This window comes from Netta rufina, assembly GCF_964035555.1.
Source record: "Netta rufina genome assembly, chromosome: 1".
In the NCBI taxonomy this organism is placed as follows: Eukaryota; Metazoa; Chordata; class Aves; order Anseriformes; family Anatidae; genus Netta; species Netta rufina.
In genome coordinates, this window is record NC_140123.1 from 122,973,680 (window position 1) to 122,998,158 (window position 24,479).

At 37.8% G+C, this 24,479-nt stretch overlaps 1 protein-coding gene across 2 annotated transcripts in view; it reads left to right on the top strand.

Moving 5' to 3' along the window:
• STXBP5L (syntaxin binding protein 5L) overlaps nt 1–24,479 on the top strand; it is a gene marked incomplete at both ends in the record, with an annotated part of 190,624 nt that overhangs the window by 84,982 nt on the left and 81,163 nt on the right. For both annotated transcript variants that reach the window (XM_084305075.1, XM_084305076.1), the window contains 2 exons: nt 8,343–8,477; nt 20,205–20,268. In XM_084305075.1, the coding sequence (XP_084161201.1) occupies nt 8,343–8,477; nt 20,205–20,268 (199 nt within the window). The remainder of the gene's footprint in view (nt 1–8,342; nt 8,478–20,204; nt 20,269–24,479) is intronic.

Consider the following 24,479-nt stretch of genomic DNA (forward strand, 5'->3'; position numbering starts at 1 on the left):
CATATAAAACTGATCTGGAAACTGAACAGATAAACTGAATTATCATAGATCCTGAACTTGAAAGGCGAAGAGGTACAGCACTAGAAAGTAGCTGTTACCACTGCTTTGATTCTATGTCCCCTTTTTTTGTGAAACTTTCCATTTTACTGTCCCATTCTTCAAAACATTGCTCTCTACAGATTACTTTAAAAAGCAGTAAGCATAAGTAATGTCTTCAAGTGGCCCTACTGTTTGGAAGGATTAATAGCTCAGTCAGGAAATACTCACACTAGCTAAATGATATACATAGCGTTAATTGTAAAGTTTGTGACTTTCATTGATAAACTACAATTTATTGCTGCAGATGATTAATTAAGGAGATTTAAGTAGTAAGAAGATTCAGAAGTCACATTCAGCTCATGACTAATTTGATGGTAAAATAGAACTAACTTCTAATTATTACACTCATCATAAAATAGTCTTCACCCACCCAGGCCTGTCATGATCTTTAATAGTTGTGGAAACAGTATAGTCTTAAAAGAGCAAGCTGATGAGGTCTACCTTTCTTTATAGCTCAGGGAGAACAGTAGGTATCTCCAGGGTCAAAATAGCTTTTAATTAGATCCTTCAGATGATCTGCTGGAGACAGCAACTTTTCTTCAGTGTCTATAGCTTTAGCCTGGGCTTCTATTTAGGCATTTCAGGTTGGTTACAAATTAGATTGCTTCATATTTGTCTGTCTAAATGTTCTTGTGTGCATGTCATGACTTAAAGCAATAATGTCAGCTATACATTCCCGTGTGAACTGATGGAAAAGCAACATTATACTTCCTGTGAATACTGGCTAACCAGAAGCTCCCTAAAAACACCAGTCTGCTTTCAACTACTGGAGAAGGAGGGGAACTAAATGAGCGTGGTCGTCTTTGTGTGTCAGTGAGGACATTTGTCTTGGGTTTACGTGGCGATGGCTTGGTAGCAGGGGGACTGCAGGGGTGACTTCTGTGAGCAGAGCCCAGAAGCTGCCCCATGTTAGATAAGGGCAAGTTCCAGCCAGCTCCAAAAGGAATCTGACTCTGGCCAGGGCCAATGTAGTGAGCAATGTTGGTTGGGCCTCTGTGAGAGCAGATTTAAGAAAGGGAAAAAGGAAAAACAAAACCAAGAACTGCTGTACAACAGCATCTGGGAGAAAGGAGAACCTGCCCTGCAGACACCAAGGTCAGTGAAGGAGCCTGTGGTGTACTGGGGTGTCATTGCAAAAGGCCCTGGGCTGGACCTGTAGCCTGTGAAGAGGAGGGCACGGAGGAGCAGGGTATCTGGGGGGAGCTGCCACCATGGGGGACCTGTGCTGGAGCAGTTTGCTCCTGGGGGATGGGTGGACCCTGTGGTACGGAGCCATGTGGGAGCAGTGCTTGAAGAGCTGCTGCCTGTGGGCAGCCCCTGCAGGCTCAGTTTGGGAAGGACGGCATCCCCTGGGAGGGACCCCATGGGGAGCAGGGACAGGAAGCAACCATGAAGGAGCAGCGGAGACGAAGCGTTAGACTCTGACCACAGACCTTATTCCCTGTTCCCCTGCACCACTTGGGGGGAGGAGGTAGAAGAGGGTGGATGGGGGTGAAGGTATTTTTAGTTTGCTATTAGTTTCTCACTGTGCTAGTCTGCTAGAAATAGGTAATAAATTATATAAATCTCCTGGCACTGAGTCGGTTATAGCCCATGGCAATAATTAGTGAGTGATCTCCCTGTCCTAATCTCAACCCTTTAGCCTTTTCCTTTGAATTTTCTCCCTCTTTTCCTTTGAGGAGAGGGAGTGAGAGAGTGGTTTTGTTGGAGTTCAGCTGAGAAGCAGTGTAAAACAACCAGAACATTTTGTACACGTCTGTTCAAAAGAACCAAGAGTTTGAGGGAGGAGGAAAAAAAAGAGGTGAGTGGATGTAATTTGTGCTCCCTGGTGTAGGGAGAAGGGGATTGCATCTAAGTCATAAGGCATCCTCAGTAGCTGTAGATTCCCTTGTTGGGGTGAAGAAATTCTGTACAAATCTAGAAGGAAGGGAAGGCTTTTCTAGTGTTTGTTGTTGTTGTTTTCTGTTGTGAATGGTCATTGAGAATCACAGAATGGTTTGGGTTGAAAGGGACCTTAAAGATCATCCAGTTCCAACCCCCCTGCCTTGGACGTGGACACCTTACACTAGATCAGGTTGCCCAAAGCCCCGTTCAGCCTGGCCTTAAATAATTCCAGGGATGGGGCATCCACAGCTTCTCTGGGCCACCTGTTCCTCACCATCCACATAGGAAAGAATTTGATCCTAATATCTAATCTAAATCTTCCCTCTTTTAGCTTAAAACCATTACCCCTTGTCCTATCACTACACTCCCTGACAAGGAGTCCCTCCCCAGCTTTCCTGTAGGCCCCCTTTAGATGCTGTAAGGCTACTATAAGGTCTCCCCAGAGCCTTTGCTTCTCCAGGCTGAACATCCCCAGCTCCCTCAGCCTGTCTTCACAGGAGAAGTGCATCCCTCTGATAATCTTTGTGGCCCTCCTCTGGACTCGTTCTAATGTGTCCATGTCCTTCTTGTGCTGGTGGTCACAGAGCTGAATGCAGCACTCCAGGTGGGGTCTCAGAAGAGTGAAGTAGAGAGAGACAATCACCTCCCTCACACTGCTGGCCGTGCTGCTTTTGATGCAGGATACAATTGGCTTTCTGGGCTGCAGATGCACACTGCTGGCTCATGATGAGCTTCTCATCCACCAACACCCCCAGGTCCTTCTCCTCAGGGCTGCTCTCAATCTGTTCTACACCCAGCCTAGTTCTTCGGATTGCCTCAGTCCAGATGCAGCACCTTGCACTTGGCCTTGAGGGCTGCAATGGCCACAGATTTTTCTCTAAGAAGAGTTGCTTTGAAAGAGGACCTGACAGAGCAACAGCCAGGAAGTGGCTGTTACCATGGAGAAAAGGCCAGTCTATCAGGTGGCAATGGCAAGAGAACAACGCATGGTGTTGACTGCCTGAGGTAAGTAACTCTAAATTAGTGGAGAGTACTGAAAGCATCAGAGGACACTGGAAAGGATTCCTTGAGCCAGGACAGGAGATTTAATCACTCCAGAAAAAAAGCTGGTCTTCTGAGGTATGCTTGACCCTTTTAGGAATGAGATCAACTTTCTCAGCAGCAGCTGAACTCATCTATGATAGGACAGCAAACTGTAAACTGAGTGTAAGAGATTGGCTTAGAAGTCACTGAGGGAAGACTCACCAGGACCACAGCTCGCTTGCCTTGCAGCTAGTGGGCTAGCATCCTGTCAGCTACTCATGTTCTCAGGTTAATGCTCCTTCAGGTTTTGTTTTCCTCTTTTCCCTCTCCCTAAACCCTATTTGAGCCCCCATCTGTAAATCCATGAGATTTCCATCTATTCAGAGAGCCCAGACAGTGGAGTTTATTTTGTTAGATTTCTGAGAGGGAATTCATGCTGATTTTAGGGTTCAGTAGGAACATGCAGAAAGTGAACCCTTCTTCTGCCAGTCAGTGTTAGGCATAAGGGCTGCACATATTCTTTGCTTTTCCATATTTAAGATTATATATATAAAGTGGAAAAGGCATAGTATAAATTTAGCTGCAGTTTTCATGTCAAGGAATGAGCAATTAAGTAATTCAATTGGAAAAACTGCTTATCATTTTGACAAAAATACAGTTTCTTCTACCTCCTTCAGAACCCCTTGTTCAGGAAATGTATTCCAGGAAAGTTTTTCGTATTAAAAACAGAAAAACAAAGCACAACAGAGACAGAAGGAAATGTTCTGGAAATTATCTTTTATTTTTTCTTAGAACAATATCATTATTGTAATAAAGATGATTTGAAGCCATCTAAGTGTTTTTGCTAGTATTTCAGAAAATGTAGATGTCTAAATTATTTTAACATTTTATTATTTTAACAATGTGCAATGAAGTTTTTTTCTCAGGGTTGTTAGACTGTAGAGTGCTGTGATTTTCTGAAAAATACAACTCTTCAGGATTTGCTAGGCAGAGTACTTTCCTTTTAAAATTGGGTTTAAATTTTTGACAATGCCTCTTAATGATACACCATTATTTCTCAAATATTGCTTCTGTAATTTTAGAAATATTCTCAGGACTTACATTTAAAGATTGTTTTGCTTAATATATTCTGACTCAAGTGATTAATTTGTCAACTGTTGATTTTTTTTTATTATTATTATTACATTTTATATCCTACTTTATGTGTTGAATACACTGAAAAACTGATGCAGTGTTCCAGACCATTTTAGCAGCATGGGAACACCTTTCAAGGTATCGGTAAATGTTTTTTATTACTACTTACCATGATCGGTGAGATTCAGATTGTTGTTTGCTGCTGACTTGCTGCTAAGAATGTGTAATATCCACAATTCTGGCTCACTTTCTGTAAGTGATCAATGTTGAACAGATTCTCAGGTCTACATTTAATTGTGTTCCATATTATCTTGATTGGATGGACAAACTGATTAAATATTGGCAGGAGCACTTCACACTTGCATAAATCTCTGCAAACTGCCTTCTTAAGAAAAATAGATTTTCCTTCTCTCTGGTGAGTTGACTAGGTTTGGTGGCTTGGCTGAGGACTTTTGTTTGGCTTTCTTTGGTTGTGGGTTTTTTTTTTTTTAGGGGCATCAAAAGACATTTTAATTTACTTGTGGGATATAGAGACGTACTAATATCCCTAAATAATATAGGGACACCTTCCATCCACAATGAAAACTACAGTATGAGACATCACTGTGTTCTTTTGAAGAAAGTATATAATTTCAGTACTTATTGAAACGTAAGACATTCATTAAAAATCTGAGACTTGCTTCAAAGAAGTCGAATTAACATTTTCTGTAAATGTTTTCTGTAAAAGTAAAAAGTCAATAATGCATAAAACACTTTGCATTTAATTTACATAATGTAAAAGGAAACTACTCCAGAGCGGTGTATAGTTATCTGATATGAAAATCATATGGCTTTGTTTGGTGAAGCCTGACAAAGTATCATATTACAATGTCTAATAATCCCATAATCCCCATCTTCTAATATGCATTTAATTTTTAAAATGGTTACATTAAATGCGTGTTTCTGTTCTGAGCACTGGCTTTTAGTTTTTATAGCTCTGTATTTTTCTTTTTGAGATAACTAGATTCTCTTTAAGGGAATAGCATTTTCTTAGAAACTCACATGTTGTGAAAGGTAGCATTTGGTAATATGTTTGAGAAATTTGGTAATGTAGTTTGAGAAAATAAGGAAGACTCATAGGGCAGTGTTCATTGTGGAAGAAAGAATATGCAGAATATTTTCTTATCTGCCTGTCCCATAAATCTTATCAGAACAAAATGAAATTATTTAAGAGGAAATAGCTGGGTTTAAGACTGCATTAAAATTTGTGGTCATTGTCTTCATTCTTCAGCAACAACTGTTTCTCTTCTGGTTCTTCATATGACATAGCCTTAGTAGTCACTGCTGTCTGGGATTTCCTGCTGTCAGATAGGCAAGCAGGAAAGTAAATATTGTAATTGATGGCCAGTGATTAGGGCTTTAGTCCGATCCTACTTTTACAGTAAGACCTTGCCCTTGAAACCCTATGTCCTTGAAATCTTAAACCCAAAGTGGGTGAATGGAGGAAATGTAATAGCTGGGAAATTAGACACACATTTGATCTGATAATTGTTGTGGCAGTACATGCTGGAGATTATAACCTAGAAGCAAATTTCAAAAATGAGAACAAGCAGACCAAAGTAGTCTTACATTGTCTGAGGTGATTTTGAGACTTTTCATAATCAGGTCATTGGATTCAGTCTTGTGCTTTAGAGATTGAGTGTTCTGCAGTACACCATACTTTCTTGTGAATAGATTTATCAGAGTACTGAAATTCTGTATGTTCCTAGATAGATTTGAATCTGTTTGGACTGATGACACAGCTGCAAAAATTTGGAATAGCAGTATTCAAGTCAACCAGGGTTCACTGTGTTACTCACTATTCATTTCTTAGCCCCTAGACAGCTGCATTTTCAACACTTTCAAAGTCACAAATCTTTTTTTTTTTTTTTTTTTTTTCTTAATCTTCCTGTAATTTAACAGTTTACTACGGGTAAGTGCGTGTAGTAAATGAACATCATTAATATGAATTGGTTAGGAGGAGTTATCAACCGGGGACTAGAGAGGTTTACACATGGGGTGGAACCTAACAAAGCATGCTTATGTTTTGGAGTGCAAGAAAGAGACATAGAGCTAGTACAGAAACACAAGAAGTAAACATTTGGACTAAAAGTGAATCTTATCAGAAGTCCAGCATATGGCGCCTCTAAAGAGAAAGCAGAAGTAATGAAGTTGTTTAAAGAGAAAGATCAGGGAAGTCATGAAAACCAGCCTCACATTTGAAATGCTACAGAGTGAAAAGGGAGAAGTGTTCTTCACAACTATTACAAACCGAATAATAAAGCTAACAGATTGAATTCCAGCAAGGAATATGCAGGTGGCATATTTTTTTCTGTCAGACATCTGTCAATCTAACTGCACCCATAATGTAAATACTAAGATGCTGCTTGAAGACATTTTCATTTACGCACGCTAAACAGTGATTTCCATTCTCAAATCAATTCTCTTGGAAACACTTGGTTTGCTACCCACAAAAGGTGGCGGAATTACTGCCAAAATTAGGTAGCTAATAAGAAAATGAGTCCTGTACAGGTGGATAGAACAAAGTCTGTAGATTTCTTTGAAAGGTAAGCCTTGTGCTGGATTCATAATTTAATGACAATTTTCTCCATAAATTAGGATGTGAAGACTGCATATCTCTAGTTTGTTCAATTCAGTGTGATGCATAAAGCAAAAATATTCTTTGCTCACTTGAAATGCATTCAATTTAAGGTATTCTGACACATGATTAGACGGAATCTAGAATTAGATTAGAACTTTTCAGGTACTGTGCAGAGTCTGGTTGGAATATTTTTGTTTGTTGAGAATACCTTACAGGAACAATTACAGGAAATTATGTGAAATTTAGATTAATATCTAACAATTTCTTTAATTCAAAGTTTGGTAAAAGGTTGGTGAGACACCGGAACAGGTTGCTCAGAGAGGTTGTGGATTCCTCCTCCCTGGAGGTGTTCAAGACCTGGTTGGACAAGGCCCTGGGCTACCTGGTCTAGTGGGTGGCATCCCTGTCTGTGGCAGAAGGGTTGGAACTAAATTGTCTTTAAGGTCCCCTCCAACCCAAGCCATTCTCTGATTCTATGATTGAATGCTCTCTTTGGAGGACATTACATGTTGGGGAAGGTCAGATTACTGAATGATAGCCAGCAACCCTCTCACTCTTCTGTAATGAATTAAGACATTGCTGTACCATAAGAATTAAAATTGAAATATTTATGTTTGTAAATGCTGCTTACATGTTTGTGGGGGGAAGAGGTGTTAAGGATAAAATTTATTGCATAGTCCTTACGTCTAGCTTGTCTATAAAAGCTAGAAATAGCCTGCTTGTGGAATTGAATGCTAAGTACAGTAATGTATAGCATAGCAGGCAAAATACCTGCATTTTCTCAAATTTCCTTAGGCTATACCATAAGAACAGGTGACGTTTCAGCCTATGGAAGTAGCACATATTTGATTAGCTTTAAGCAGCAGGTAGTTTTATATCTTATGTAGATAGTTTTGCTTCATGTATACAATGCGTATAATAACTATAATATCAAAGGAGCGTGAATTTATTCATTTGTCTTATCTGTGAGAATTTGTATACATGTTATATTGAGAAACTGTCATAACATTTTCCAAGATAATATTTCCAAGCACAGGTTCATCACCCTGTAGTAGCGATATAAATACAGGCTTCAACATGTCTATGATATAATCCGTATCTACACTTGGTAATGCTATTAATTTAGTGCCTCACTTTCCCAAACAGCCAAGAAAGTGAATGTTTTCTTGTGTTTATGATGGTGTTACACATATGTTGTACAAAACACTAATCCTGCTGATGTCCATTAACTTCTGTTTGAACTGGAAAAATTGCTTATAGTAAAAAAGAAAACAGGAAAGCCTAGCTCAAGAGTCTTGGATGCTATCATAGTGCAATTTATTCATGCAGGTAATGTGATGTAGGTCAGAGCTTAAGTGATATGTCTCTCTTTCCCTGCCCTTCACATAGACAGACAGGTTCTCTTCAATGTTTTTTCTGCAGATGACCTCCAACAACTGCACATTCTTCAGAATGCTGTGCCTGCTGTGAGGCTTCTCTGAAGTTTTAAAATGGAAAGAACAGTTATTTCATCTGTAAAAATGATAAAACATATATATTCGGTATGTTGTTCAGTCCATTTTTTTTTGTTTTTCCTTTACAGGATTACTTACTGCCATCTACCTTTCCAGAGTAAATGGCTTTATGTTGGAACAGAGAGGGGAAATACACACATTGTTAATATTGAGTCCTTCATTCTTTCTGGATATGTCATCATGTGGAACAAGGCAATAGAACTGTAAGTGCAGATTATTTTTTTTTTTTGCATTTGTGACTGTGGTCATTTTTGTAGCTATCTTATGATTCATTTTTAAGAATAACATTTTGTTACAAGTATTTACAAATCTTTAGAAAACCTTTTATTTCAATCACTGTCTGTGTATTATTAGCTGTTCTGTTACAAGATGTGAGAAAACTACATTTATAATAGAGATCATTTAATTGCATTTTCATGTACAAGAAAATGTTATTTGGGAACCTGTTTAACCATTGACTTACGTGAAATACACAAAATTATTAATCCCACAAATTCCAATTTTTATGTATTTATATTTTTCTATATCAATATATATTGATATATTGTTCGCAGTCTTCTTCAGACATCCTCTGAAGAGAATAATAGAATATTATTGGTCCTAAGACTCTGTGGAAAACTTTTCTTCATTGAACTGTAGAACTGTTTAGATTAAAAGGGATTGGAGGTCTCTAGACCAATCCTCCTACTTCAAACAGGACTAATTTCAAAGTTAAATCTGGCTCGTTGGGACCTGATGAAAGTTGCTAATGAACTGATAGGAGAGGTAATGAGCAGATGTTGCTGTCTATTAAATGACAGCACTGTGACAAGCTAACTCAGGTTGCCTATGCCATGTGTATGCAATGGAAGGAGACACAGAAGTCTGAGAGGGATAAATCTGTGCTTCTTGCAAGTAAAAACCTAAGAAGGAAGGAAAAAGTGTTTTTCAGCTGTTTCCTCTATGGAATTTCAGAAAGTGAAACTGCTGAGGACAAACTCATAGTATTTCATGCAGTTTCTGAGACACTTGCTTCATATTCTGAGGAAACTGTTACCTCAGGTAGCAATCTGAAATTAACCAAGCTCAGTGAACCAAGAGGACTGTATCTAATTATAAGGCTATGGGCCTACAGTGGTAGATCCTATTCATCCCAAGCAGAGGTCACATTGATAATAGCCACTTTTCTACAAAATCCTTCTCATTCCCTCGTTTTCCCACATTCTGTTGTTACTGACTTCTTCACTAATGTTTATGGCTCACAGGTTGACAAAACTGATACCTCTTTTTCTTCCTTCCCCTCTGTCCCTACCAAACTAAGACAAGAGTCACAAAAATCTGATTTTATCTTCAAAAGAGGTAAAATTAAGGGAATGAAAGGTAATGAAAGGGTATGAAAGGTAATCAGGATTCAAACAGTCTTCTGTTAAATCTTTTGTCCTGGTAGGAATTTTGGAATGTTTGTCCTGCGTTTGTAAGAGTTTGCTCAGCTCTGTTCAGTAGTTTTACTGAAAAAAAAATAAAAATCCTGATGGAGAATGAGATTTAATCAAAACAGAATCAATATGTTAATTTTGATGAGTTCTTTGGGTGGGAAGTATCTTAATTATTTTTTTCTTTCTCACATTGTTTTAATGATGTTGACATATTAGAAGTCTTCTTGTTTTATTTCTGTTCGTTTCTGTGTTTGTTTATTTTTTTTTTAACATATTATGTACATTTTATTGAGTAGTTAATGCCTTTGACAATTTGAGAACAACACATTTCCATTTCATGTGTGTTTTCAAATTTTCTTTCCTCCAGATATGATGATGATTTTCTTCTGTATAGGAACAAGTCTGAAAGTTTGTATGAAAAGGAAACTTTCCACCAAGTTTCACTTCCTATTCAGTTCAAAATTCTTTTGGATATGTTTGGTTTTGTTTTTATGGCCACAGTAGACATTTCTTATGAGAACAGATTAGAATTCTTCAGTGAATCTTCAGTGAAAAGTATGTGGCTTTCTTACTAAAAAGCTTTGGTTCTGAACTGTTGAGATAGGTTACCATCATTGTTTCTTCTTCTAAAAAGCTAGTTTTTCACCTTACTGCTTTGGTGACGGTTGAGCACAGGTATTCAGTCATGCTGCTTCTCGTTCTGTCAGTCTTCCAAGTATACCTTGATCCCTATAAGCAATGTGCTAGTCTAAGAAGGCTGTATCCTCTTCATGTACTCCTTGGTATCAGATGTAAGAAGCTGTACTTTTCTGTAACTACACAGGTAAATAGTGCAACGCTTTCTGGATTAATTTCTCCATATTAGAATAAGAGGCTGGTGGGGATAACAGTAATGTTTGCCACAGCAGCCACCTTTAATAGATGTTCTAGCACTGCTGACATTGAAAGTATGTGTTTTTTTCCTAGTAAATTCATTTGAACACTGTCTGGAATATCACATAACAACAGACCAATGTCTCTTCAAATCCTCTTGCTTTCTTGTAGGTAAAAATATAACTTAGATTACTTTTTAACAGGAATGCTATTAACTCTAAGTGTGTTTGATAAGTATGGGCTTATGTTAGTAGACTTTCCTTTATAATTGTACTGAGCAGTATATTTGAGAGAACAATTTTGTCTTGGGCCATTGATATGTTCATAATTGATTATATTTTTTGAATCTTCTAAGTTCAGAATAATTTATTTATTTTAGTATTACAGAGTCATACAATAATTCAGGTTGGAAGGCTGCTCTGGAGTTTTCTGGACCAACCTCCTGTTTGCAGTAAGATCAGCTATGAAACTCAGTTTTTCAGGGCTGCATAGGCTGATAAGGCCTATTGACGTTAGATACTTTAAAAGTTGAAAGAAAATGGGAAAATGTATGTATATATGTATGTATACCTTCAGGAACAGTTGCAGTATTGCCGTGAATGAACCTGTACAGAGTAATAATGCTCATAGGATTGTTTTTCATTCTGAGATAGATTATATCATATCAGAGTGTGGGATTAGTTTGAAGATGCTACTACTCTCTATAAAGATTGGAAGCAGAGGGTTTACCTTCTGTGCAGGCATATTTGTGTCAAAATTATTGGCAAGGAAAGCCCAGCAAAATGATTGCTCTGCTGCTATATTCAAGTCCTCAAGTCCTCAGCTTAGATGGAGGATTTATAAATAGAACTTTGAGTGTGTCAGATTTTTGTGTCATCTGCACAAATGAGCTCGAAGAAGAGTTTTTCCTTCTTTGTGCAGTTTTTACCCACGGTTTCTAAAACTGCAGACTAAGGCTACCAACATAACTTGTCTTCCTTTCAAAATCCTTCCTCTTGCCAGCCTTGGAAGTGACTCTAATGAAATATCTGTGAATTTTCAAAACGAGGATTTAACTCAGTTGTCATTCGGATTTTAAGGCTATACAATGAAAAACAATAGGAAATTGAACAGATTACTTTTTTAAAAGCCTGAAATGCTTCAACTTTGGCATGTCAAACTATGAGTTAAAAACAAACAACACATAGCCAACCAATCAACAAACAAACAAAACAAACAAACAAACAAAAATACTAAAATTCCACTTGTGTTAGTTTTTCAGAACATGGTTAAAGAGGACCTCCACATATTTTGCTAACACTATGGCCAAGATAACCTGAATATCTGTGTTGTCATTTCTTCCCTTTGGAAAACACGTACAAGCTATATTCTAAACTTTCATCGTGGACAGAATTTGTCCCTATGAGGCCATGATGATTTTGCTCAGTAAATAATATAATCAATGGTATAGCATAGGCACAAAAAATAGGGAGTGTAGATAACATATTCCAGCAACTCATTTTAGTCTATTTGTGGATTTACCAGGGCTTAAACCCCTCAAACTGTTTTGTGACACTTAATGAGACGGCTTTTTTTTTTTTTTTTTTTTTTTCCAGATAACAGACATTTATCCTCGGAACAACAAAAAAATAGCTTGTCAGTCAGTGACACCTATCAAATGACTGACAGAATTATTATTTTTTTTCTAATAGTGATTATTTTGCAAAGAATCACCTTGTCCTGCATTGTCTACTTTGACTTAGAAAGTTGGCTTTAGGTTTGATTTATTTTTTTTTCCCCTTGAAAGCTTGTTACCATTTGTGATTTTTGTGTGTGTATGTGTGTCTAATTTTCTATCAAAATATACTGAAAGATCTGTAGAATATAACATTTTGGAGTGAGTGTTTTTTCTCATAAGGGTCCATTCACAAGTACCTAGTAGAGAAGTATGTCAAAAAGATAGTCAAAGTAGCTATTTATCATAGGTACTTTTCTTATAAGAGAGATTCTCCAGCTTGCTTTAAACAGTATTTATTATTACTGAGAAATTAAGGCCTGAATAGACTAATAATGTAAAGGAAACCAATCCCTTTGGTTTGAGATTATTTTCAATACTGAGGCATAACTGATTCTAGAAGTTGAGGGAAAAAGTTCTTTATAAATCATATGCACTGTAAAATTCAGTGGACCTGACCTTGTCAAGTGCTAAGAAAGAAAATTAGAACATGGGGAGTTCAGAAACATTTGCTCTAACAGTTCTGGTCTCAGTTATTTCTGTAAGCATCTGAAGCATCTTTTCAGCTAAGAATGAAGAAAAACTCAAAACTTTTGATTTGTCTTTTCTATGGCATGTAGCAGAGCTAGTACTTTAAGATGTTTAGTACTCATGATGCTATTCTGTCTTCTACTCTAATATGCAAACTGTTTCTCTCCTTCAAAATATTTGGAAATAAGTCTGGAAGAGAGGTATAGTCTGTAAGTTTAGCATGTGTCTGCATCTACTCCAACAACACTGAGATTCATTTTCTCAGACGGCAGGATCATACATTTTGGAAGGTTACCTGGTATCTGTGATAAGGAAGATGTTGCTGTGAGTCCACTGAACTTCAAAAATGGGAGATGTGCATTGTAACCTCCTTCGTGAGCATGCAAGTTTTAGTGCTTGAACACCCCAATGAGTAACTGAATGAATAATTGAAACTCAGTTGGAATTGATTTATTACAGAGCTGTTACTTGGTCTTTGCTTTCTTAGCTCTTTCTGGCCAAACCCCATTCCCTAGTTGTGTCTCAGAGCCAGCAGTTCCACTGTGGTAAAGGAAAGCAGCACACAGAAGGAGCGATAGTAGTCTAGGAGCAACTGCCACCCTCTCTGCTCCGACCCAAATGGAAATAATTCTAATAAAAAGGAAGTGCAAGCTGAAAAGTGTCTCTCTTCTAGATATTTCAGAAATTCTGTCTAAGTTGTATCTTGAGGTTGAACTGATTATTACTTACATTATTCACATCTTATGGATCAAATCTAGGAACTAGAATATCTAACTTATTCATTCTCTTCAATATCACCATGACTCTACCAATGAAAATATTTCTGAATGAAATATGACTTATATTTCATGAAATGAAAATATAATGAAAATAGTCTAAAATCTCTGGTGCACTTCACCTTTCTAACAGCAGAAGTACAGAATATGTCTAACTACTGGCACAACAGAAATATCTGCTTATGCACATCCTTTTCTCAGCACTGTTACATTCAGTCATATCCAATTATTTAAAAATGACTAATATAAATGTTTTTCTTTGCCCTCTCCTAACAACTTTTATCACTTTCTACCACCAGTAGGTTTCTGTTCATGTCAGAAATCATTAGTATGATACTTCTGTAATTATGCATGCATTTTTTTTCAAGAGGAAAATAGCTTTCTCTTGATTTGATTCTGTTTTGTCTCATATTTCTTTTGCCTGCTTTAGAGATTGCCTTAGTATTTCACAAAGTTCTTACAACAGTACTTAAGTTACTCTGTTTCTTAGAGGGCATACTATTTCCCAGAATGATGGTGAGTGCATTGTCTATGTATTTTCCTTGTTTTCCTGGGTCCAAATTATAAAATCACTGAAGCCTTCTTTTTCAGCCTTCTAGTTTTACAATAAAACATATTTTTAAAAAAATGCATTTTCATGAGTTTTTTGAAGACTCCTTTTGTATAGTGAATAGCTTCTTTATTTCATTCCTGTTTCAATTAAGAGTCAAGTCTTACAGCATATCAGGTCTCTCATTTCCCACAAAGAAACATGCACCAGATAAGTTAAAACTCACTGTTGTCAAGAAAGACATCTGAAGAAGTGCACAACAGTTCAAAGTACTGTTAGTTTGTTAACAAACTTCTAGTTCTGTACAGCTGTTATGGGAGCCCTTTGCTCCATTTTTAAATTCTTCTGTAGTCTGTTTTTGCAGGCTATTGAGGTCAGTGAAGGCTATGAAGTATTGCAGAATTTTATATCATTAGTTTGTTCTTTCTTGCTCCGTTCAAGGTAGTTTTTGCTTCAGGAACTTTTTACTGCAGATCATAGATTATATTTTGGGGACTTGACCTTATTTTTTTTTCTTTCTTTCTGCCATGTATGGACTTGGCTTTCTTTTTTTATTCTTCTCATATCTTTGCAGAGTTTTATTATCTCAGTCACTCTCAGCTGTAGCCCAGCTAGTATTTGAGGAATTCTCTGCTCAAGTATTTCACTTATGCCTTATTTTCTCCTACTGCTTCTTCTGTGTTTTGCCCTTTCTCTAGGGCTAGGATCTACTTTTTACATGATGTCTTAAAGACAGCTTGAAGAAATGCCTATACAAAAGTATCTGGCATCAGCAGCAGTGTGTTTTATTCAAGATAGCTTCAAGTTTGGTTGGTTTCCCAGCACCTTTTCATCGTTTCCAGGAGTTGTATCCTTGCCTTTGCTTTTAATTCAATTCACCAACATTTTTCTTTCTTTGCTGTTCTGCAATGGCAGTATACGACTTCCCAATTTTCTTGACAAACCTACTCTAACAGTAGTGAGGAGAAACAAAACATTTTATGTATACTAAAGCTACATAAGGCAAAATGTTTTCATGTGTAGACATTTCTACATGCAGTGTTATCTACAGTATGAAAGTAGTAATTACTGTATCTGTAGCTCTGATAGTGTTTCATGGGTTTTGTAAACTAATCTTATTGATATAATATAGTTAACAAAATAATTGCTTCACATAATCCTACTTGTAGTGCAGTCTTGATGTCTACCCTTAGGAGAAATTGATTATAGTGCCTGGCAGTTCTTTTGCATGCAACACTTCTCTAGGGCTCCAAAAAACATTGCTGCTGTTTCTATTTATACATACTTTCCTTGAGGAAAAAATAAGATGCATGTCACACAAGGCATTGGGCTGCCTTTGGCATACGTGACTATTCCTAGTCTTAATGTGTGGCACAGAGGGCTAGCTTTGGGTTCTTGGCCACAGCCCTGTACTGGGAGAAAGATAACATCACTTCAGGAGAAGCAAGAAAGATGTCTTGCCAGAGAAGATTTGTCATGTCTTTCCTGGATCCAGCCATACGTCTGGTTCAGAGGAACAAGGGAAAGGCCATATGCAATGGAAAAATATTATCCTTTCATGCATATTTTTTTCCTGCTCCACCTGAAAATGGTGTTATTTTGTACCAGTGTATGCCCCCAGAACATCTCCCCCAGTATGGGACTGACCGTGTGTGTCCTTTACCAAACCAAACCAAAAGCTGCACCTTGTGGATATTCCTTGTTGGTTAGTCCAAAGATGTATCAGTTCTAATGAAAATGCTTTGCTTGATTTGTATATTAAAAAAAAAACAACAGTATTTCTTGGAGCCCTGGAAAGGTAGTGTAGAAATACTGCTGGGTAGCAGGCTTTTCAATTTCAAAATGCTTTAGGAACATCAGCTGTCATCACCCCAGCAACTCCACGTGTGATGTTAACCGTGATGGCAAGTCTGAATTGAGTTTTAGGCTCTGCAATTATTTGAAACAGATCCTTCCTTATTTCCTGACAGAGTTAGTACTATGACTGCCAAACTTAGTAGACTGCTTCCTTTTTCCTATGTATAATCAAAGCTGACAGCTGCTAAGCGATCAGGGTATTTGCGCTGGGCAGACCCTGGCTGACTGCAAGATCCTGACCCAACTCTCACTCCCCTTTCTCAGCAGGACAGGGGAAGAAAATAAGATGTAAAAGCCTGTGGGAGATAGATTATTAATTACTATCAATGCACAAAACATACTCAGTTCAACTATTATTTAGTTTATAGCCATTTAAATATAGAATTGGACAGTCAGAAATTAAGACAAAATTTGAAGCAGCACTGTGGGATGGGGAACAGGGGTTGTAGTCAGTCCATAACAGTTCCTCCCTGCCACTCCTTCCTCACACTTTTCCCTGCTCCAGAGTGGGTCTTTCCCATGGACTACAGTTCTTCAGGATAAACCTACTCCAGGTTGGGATTTCCATGGGCTGCAGCTCATTCAGGAAATACTCAGCTGCTTCAGTGAGGGGGCCTCCACAGGCTGCAGTGTGGGGATTTGCTCTGACATAATCCTCCTTGGGCTGCAGGGGAACAGCCTCCTCCACCATGAGCTGCAGGGGAATTTGCTTTGGCACCTAGAGAAACTCCTCTCCCTCCTTCTTCACTGACCTTGGTGTCTGCAGGATTGCTTCTCTCACATTTTTTCCTCACTTCTTATTGCCCGTGCAGCATTTTGCCCTTTCCTAAGTACCTTTTACCCAAAGTGCCACAAGACTCAGCTGCATCCTGTACTGGGTCTGTTGGAGTTGGTTGTATCCAGCACAGAGCAGCCCCTGGCCTCTTACAGAGGCCACCCCTGCAGCCTCCTGGCTGCCAACACCTTGCCTCCTTCATCCAATGTTTATCATAAAGAGCTAACAAGAATTGAACCTAAGACTGCTAGTGTAGGTTTGAAAGTAGAGCAATGTTTCATTGAGTCTTTTGATAGAGTGAAATACTAGCTAGACTAAAATGATAAAATAGGAAGAAAATGGAAGAAGCCTGACCTAGTCAGTTATAATACAGAACAAGTAAATTATTACAATAGTGAAGAGTAAAATAATATAAATATTTAGGGACTACTTATATAAATATAAATGAACTGAAAAAGGAAAAATAAAATCTTCCAAATGTAGTGTGCAGTGGTTGGTATTAACTTTTCTGATAATATGAGTGAAGCTCTCACTCAGCAAAACAGACAAAATAGCTAGGAACCTAATAATAAAACTGAAATTACTCCTGAAAGAAACAAAAGGTGCCTAATGTCCTGAAAAGCAAAAAGAAATTTTATTGCATTGTTTCAGGTGGCAAACCTCCCAGGATCCTCCAGCTACTGTAGTACAATAGATTCAAGGTAGAGAAATGGATGAGGTAGGAAAAAGTATTGTATTAGTGAAGAACGCCCCTTTTAGCTGAGGTCTCAGTATGGAAATCATCTCTGAAAGAATATAAGATAAAAATAAGACTGGTAGTAAAAGATGGCTTTGTATCATTTATAGAGGGAGCACTAGTTTGTGACAATGAAAGTATAATTGCTGTAAAGTTAGATGTAATGTAGAGTGACTACAACTTATGTAACACTGCTTCTACACAAAATATGTGTTCTTTAGTAAGCAATGACATAATATATATCTTAAAAAGAAAACAGTGTTTGTGCAAATACATCTAAGTTGTTCTTTTATAATAAGTAGATACAAAGAGTAGCTTGAATGGGATCAGCCCATATCTTAGACAGACGATATGCTCTTTTCTTTGTTCCCTCCATTTACCCCATTTTTGCCAACATTCCTGGTCAAATGCCAACGCTTGTATGGCCAATCTACCCAACCTGCATGCTGGTCGGCTCAACGGGCTGGAATAACTGGCCAAAACCTGCATGTATTGCCAGCCAGCATGTCTGCATGTGCTCCTTGCACCATTTCATCTTTCGCCAGCTTATTCATGCCTGATGTTTGCTTGGCTCTGCTCCCTCTTCTGTCACAGTGACCAGCATGGTGTTGCCTGGCTGACTGCACTGGTTTTGAACATTGAGAAGCAGTGCTTATAGCCAGGCACAAAGGGAGGAAAAAGTGAATTCACAATGTATAGGAGTGGTTCTTATCTGGAGAAAAAAAAAAAAAAGAAAAAAAAAAAAGTGAAATTCTTTATGCTGCCTCTCGCTCTTCCCAAATTTCCCTCTTATTCCTTTTCTTCCTACTTTGCACTGTATAGCATGGGCAGCATGTACCCCAAACAGATCTAGTTCTTTCCTTCACCATACACCAACTAGTTCAAATAGGTGAATCTATGTAGAAACAGTTCAAAGCAGGCTAAAATATCCCCAGTTGTCGTATTTATTCCTTGAGGACTAGCAGTACAAGATACTTGTGGGCCTAATCCCTGTTTGCAAATACGCTCATATCACTGTTCAGTTCACTGTCGCTGCCTATCTACCCTGCCTGTTTCCAGGTCTGGTGGTATGGAAATTATTTTTTTTTAATTTCAGTATAGGTTACTAAGAAGCAGCAACTCAGTTTGCAGGGTCCCCTTTGGCAAGTTGGCTTGGATAAAAATGACAGCCAAATCTCCTGCTGCCTGCTTGTCTGCAAAAGTGGTTGTTTGCCATGACTCCAACCAAATGGGTACTTGCTGCTGGCACTGTTGAAGACAGCCTGTATAGAATGATACTGCATAAACAGTTTTATCCTCTGCTTTCTTGCTGATCTCACTTCCATGCTAGGATATGCTGCAAATTGCTCTTGTGGAAGCCTTGCTCACCTCGACCTCATGTAGCAAAGTAACATTGCAGCTGTCTGTGGAAACACGATCTGACAAAGCTGAAGATGGTGGCAGGGGATCATCTCATGGAGAAGGTTCACCATGTGAATGTCTTGCCATATTGCCACTAGCTTTGTATATGCAGCTCGCAGTTATGTTAAAACATTTGTAAAGGAATGGGGTATAGGGTAATAGGGGTATAAGTTATATATCCTTTTGGAAGGTTGTTCAGCTTTTAGGTGACTGCTTTGGAAAGGACAATATGGATTACTCAGAGTATGGATTACTTCTCAATCTTGATTTGGAGTCTGACTTGGTAGTATAAAATGTTTTGAGGCCAGTTTTGCTCTAGTTCAGTATTTGAGCCAAAAGAAGAATAACATGGTTAATTTATGGAATTCCTTTGAGTAGTTTGGCTGGAGAAGCTTGTTTTAATCTTTCTTTAATTTTCTTACAAAACTTTTTTTTCAATTTGTAGCCTATGTCATTTTAGATGTGGTCTCCAGGAAAACTTTATATGCCCTGCCATACCTGCCATGCCATATTTCTTTTCCTGGTGACCACTGTTGACCCAGACATATAAATAGGGAGAGCAAGTCTGGATCCTTACCTGAACTTCGGGGGATGTGTGCTCTGACCCCAGATCCTAGGTGAAAGAAAGGTCCTGTGCTATGCAGCCATTCAAATAGCCTGAAGCTTTGTGGACTTGATTCTTGTCTCCTTTCTCTGTATGACTGCCAGGGCCTAAAGTTCTGTTCAGAAAAGATGGCAGTTCAAAAATCTTCAGAGAGGACCATGTCAGAGCAATTCCCCACACTGCAGCCTGTGGAGGCCCCCTCACTGAAGCAGTAGGAGTATTTCCTGAATGAACTGCAGCCCATGGAAAGCCCAACCTGGAGCAGGTTATTAGTTACTGAAGAGAATCCAGCAGAGACTGTAAATCCTTGACAGATTGGCCTTGAAATCGGGCAAGAAAGCAGGGAGGGCAGAAAGAGAGTATGGACAACAGAAAAGGCAGAAAAAGCTTTAGAAAAAAATAATCTGTAATAGGTCGAAAAGTGAGATTTAAATTTAAAAAAAAAAAAAAGGAAGAAGAAGAAGAAGAAAGCATTTATCTGTGATAGAGAATCTTTGCTTTAACAGGGCAAAAAGGAAGTACAGTTGAATATGAAAATGTATGGGTTATTTTCAGATAACAGTATTCCCCTGTGGACTTTTTAGAATGGCTTTTAAATTATTGGAGATATGTGTTAACATACCTAGCAATTAAGGTAAGCATCTAGCTTTTCATGCAAAGAAAAAATTCACAGATTTAAATTGATTTTTGTTTTGCAGATCCACAAAGACTCACCCTGGGCCAGTTGTACATTTAAGTGACAGCCCAAGAGATGAGGGAAAAGTGAGTACAACTAACGATAAAAAATATTGCAACATTTCATAGCCTTCATTGACCTTAATAGCTCTTTCTCTTTTCTTATTCACTAATTATATTATCTGCTTTCATTATATATTTGTCACTGTTTTCCAGTTTTTAAGAAAAAAAAATCTTTGGACAGTCTTTGGACAATGTTAATGAGTAAAAATCTGTGATACAGACAACATCCTTTGAAACTTCTAGCCAGTCAAAATTGTTCCTTATTAAATAAATGTGAGTTTTGCTAAAGTAAGAATTGACTAAAAAGTGTGTCAGGACCTTGGTATTTGCAAAAGCATGCTATTATGAAGGCATTACGGTAAGTTCTCATGAGATTTTTTAAGTCCCTTCTTATGCAAGAATAACAATGATAGCAACCCCCATTTGGAACTTGCTGCCATTTGTGAGCAGCTGAGAATAGCAAAGAGCTGTCAAGAAGTGAAAGCAAAACTACTAGTTAGAGTGTTAGGGTTGTGATTGATACCATCAGGAGGCAAAATCTGAGTTGGCTTTATTTCTGTGGTATCTTTTCCAAAATGAAATTTGATTGCCAGAATGCCAGTTTTATCATAACTGTTTCTATTTCTGTGCTGCTACTGTTTGTTTCTTTTTTGTTTTGTCCCTTTTTTTTTTCCTTTTTTTTTTTTTTTTTAGCATTTTGCTAAAATGCTAAGCTATTTAACTATTTTATCTTTTTGATCACTTTCACCAGTTGCATTTCAGTGAGTATTTATAAGGGACTGCATTTTACAAATGGTGTATCTATTCAACAGTGTGTCTCACTTAAGAAACTGCTATAGTTATTGGAAACTAGAAACGTTCTGAATTTCTGTTACTGCTTGTAAATACAGTTGCTTATTGCTCAGAGGACACTTTGGAGATATCTGGGCACTGATGAACTACTGGCATACTAGCAAAGCTCTGGTAACAGCAAAATCAGGTGGATCCCTATTAAAAACAAACATCAGAAGTTTATGGGGAGAAAGAGTGAGGAATGCAAGACATATTGAAACCATCCCAGTGCAGCTGTTTATATCATTGATAGATTGAGGGTGGTGTAAAAAACAAATTGGTGCTAACAAATTACTTGCAGATTTGCAGAATGTGGAATCGGCAGTTTGATACTTACTGGAAAATATTAGTAAAAGGTACACAGAGACATGAGAGAAGTTTGAAGCACTTAATCAAAAGACAGCTCCAGATGAACAGATACAATATTAGAGAAAAAAATAAACTAAATTTTTCAACTAATTCACATCAACCTTTGGTTGAAAAAATAAGAGGAAAAATCAGACTTTTTTTCAGAAAGGGGAAAAGGAAAAAAGAAAAAGAACCCAAACTTCTGGGACTTTTGCTGTTCAACATAGTTATAAACAACCTAGAAAAAGTGTAAGCAGTAATGTGATAAGGTTTGCTGGATCTTAAGGGACTGAGAAACTCAGCAGCAAAATGGCAGGTTAAATAATATCTTTTGCTAAGTATTCTGCGTAAATAGTGGGAAGTGATAGGGAAGGAGGAAAATAATATTTCTAACTTTACATATAAAACAATGGGTCTGAGCTGATTATTACTGTTTAGTATCAAGATCGTAGAATGGTGATTGATAGCTCAATAAAAATACCAGTTCAGTGCTCAGTAGAGATCAAAAAATCAAATCACAATTAGGCACTATTTGGAGATGAATAGGGTAGAAAAAAAGAAAAACTATTGCATAAATACGTAGTTGACATGCCTGCTGAATACAGAGTATAGCTCATGTCTTCCTATCTCAAAAGGAATGTAATCACACTAGAATAAATTCAGAGAAGGGGCAAAGTTTTCTATATGAGGTGCAACTAAGCCAGACAAGGCAATTAATTGTGGAAAGCAGCTGATTGTGATCCTGAGTTTGAAAACGCGAATTGTTGCAAAGAGGGTAGAAAGAGTTCATAGTCTCTTTCAATGCAAACCCTAAAAGGATATTGTCAGAGATCTAGGGACTCTGGGTATCTGGCAATACAAGTACAAGTTAAGACAGTTCAGACAGAAGCTTTATGAATTATGATCATAGTGAGGGAACATTTGGACAGCACCTGCCCCTCTCTGCCCCGTCCTCTGCCAAGTGATTGCAGAGACCCAACCTACATACTGTTTCAGAAAAAGAAAAGAAAAAAAAAAAAAAAAAGAAAAAAAAAGTGAGGAAAACCAATCATTCCAATGTTGACAAAGTCAGGTATCCATCCGTGAGAGGGATGGACTCCTTTAAGTAGCTTGTTAGCTGCCTCAATTCTGAGGCAATAAAACAGTGAATATGTGATGATATGCAAATAGCTTTTGGTGAAGGCTGTAGGAGACTATAAGAGGATAAACTCAGTATCGTCTTAGCTGAGAAGCGGGGATTTGGAATCACAGCTTTTAGTTGAAACAAACAGTCATTTTGTTAGGAAAAACTTAGCCCAAACTCCCAAATCTTAAATATTAATAATTTTGCCACCACAGTATCAAATGAAGCTGACAAAAACTGGACAAACCATTTAAGTGCCTTCTCAAATGTGCAATGGGTAGAAGCTATTCCAAGTAGTGCTGCAGGTGCTAAAAGTATATGTGGGTCACATGGGGGAACAAGAAAAGTTCACACAAGAGAAATCAATGTGAGGGTTTTGGAAGAGGTTCACTAAATTTTCCTAAAATGTTATTAAAGATTAATTTAACTGGAGTTATGTCTAGTTGAGAAGTTGGCTATCACTGAATCAGGCTGTGAGAATATGTGAGAGTATAAATACTCGCCTTCCTCACATACTGCTCTTTGATATTTCCATTTGGCTATTTAAGTACAAGACCTACCTGTTGTGATAAGTAGACCTTTTGCTTAATTCAGTAGAGCTGTTCTTAAGAAACAGGTAATAGAGCTGTTGTGAGATCCACTTATCTTGTTTAGCTCCTCAGCTTCAAGTAGACCAAAGACCACTGAAAGATGTTGGTAGAAGAATGCACGCTGCCCAAATCACTTTGTGAGTTGGCAGCAGATATAAGTATTCTTAACACATGCTTCAGAAATTAAAAAGTGGGTAACACTTTAGTCATAATCATTACTGGAAATACAGATATTCTTGTACTCCACAGATTACAGTTCTGGGTTTATTTCCCTGAAGTAAACGAGTAGCATTCCCCTATGGGATTGATGCACTCAGTTTTTGAGAGCCCCAAAACACGGACAAATTTTTCCAAAGCTAGGACAATCATTTATTTCTTTTTGAAAGCCAGGGGAATTTGTGTGCCAGCTGTATATTCATTAAAAATAAATAAATAAATAAATAAATCCTAAAAGTTCAGTAGTTGATGACTAGTTTTTCTGTGCCAAAAGAGTGAATGTAATTCCAGAAGACTTCTGTCATTCAAATTTTTTCCAGAGTGTCCTCCAGGCAAACTACCAAGGTAGATTTTGGAGACAGTCTCTGTCACAAATCTAGCAAGCAGTGGTTGGAAGACAACGGAGAATGTGGGCATTAGTGTGCTACTTAAAAGCAATTTGGGGACCTAGTGATTAACTTAATGAACTGTGTCTGCCAAATCAGTGAGTAAGTCTACATTAGGAACAGGCTGAAGTACACAGACATTTGTAAGTGGCAGAAATGTAGCAAACAGGATTTTTCTTGCTGACACAGAAGAAGATATTAACTGCAATGATCTGTAGTTTCCCAGCAACTAGAGAAAGTTTAATAGGAAAAGGTTTAATGTTATTAACTATTAGCTGGTGGAGTAAAGTTCCTATCTCTGAGTCTGTGTTCTGAGATCTAATAACACCTAAATATAGTGTGCATTTGGCAGGCTTTCTTTTTTCTCCCCATGGCTGTTTTGTGCTACCAGGGGGCTGGCTGGCATGTACCAAGATGCAAGATGCTGATTGTAAAGGAGAAATTTCCCTTAAACATCATCATCAAAAACATTTCAGGAATAAGGATTTATTTAGTCAGAATGTGGAGCAACTCCACTGGACGAGGAAGGTTGTGCCAGGATTCCTCCATATTTTAAATTCTATGCAGCCTACTTTATGATTCTTAATCATATTAAGCACGATAAACGAGGTGTCAGAAACACAATTGGGATTATTATTATTTTTTTTCCCCTGGACTCCTTTTATACATACTTATTTTTCTCGTTTGTCTGTTTTCTCCTCCAACTGCATTTATGGGTGTTTTATTTTTCACCATATCAAC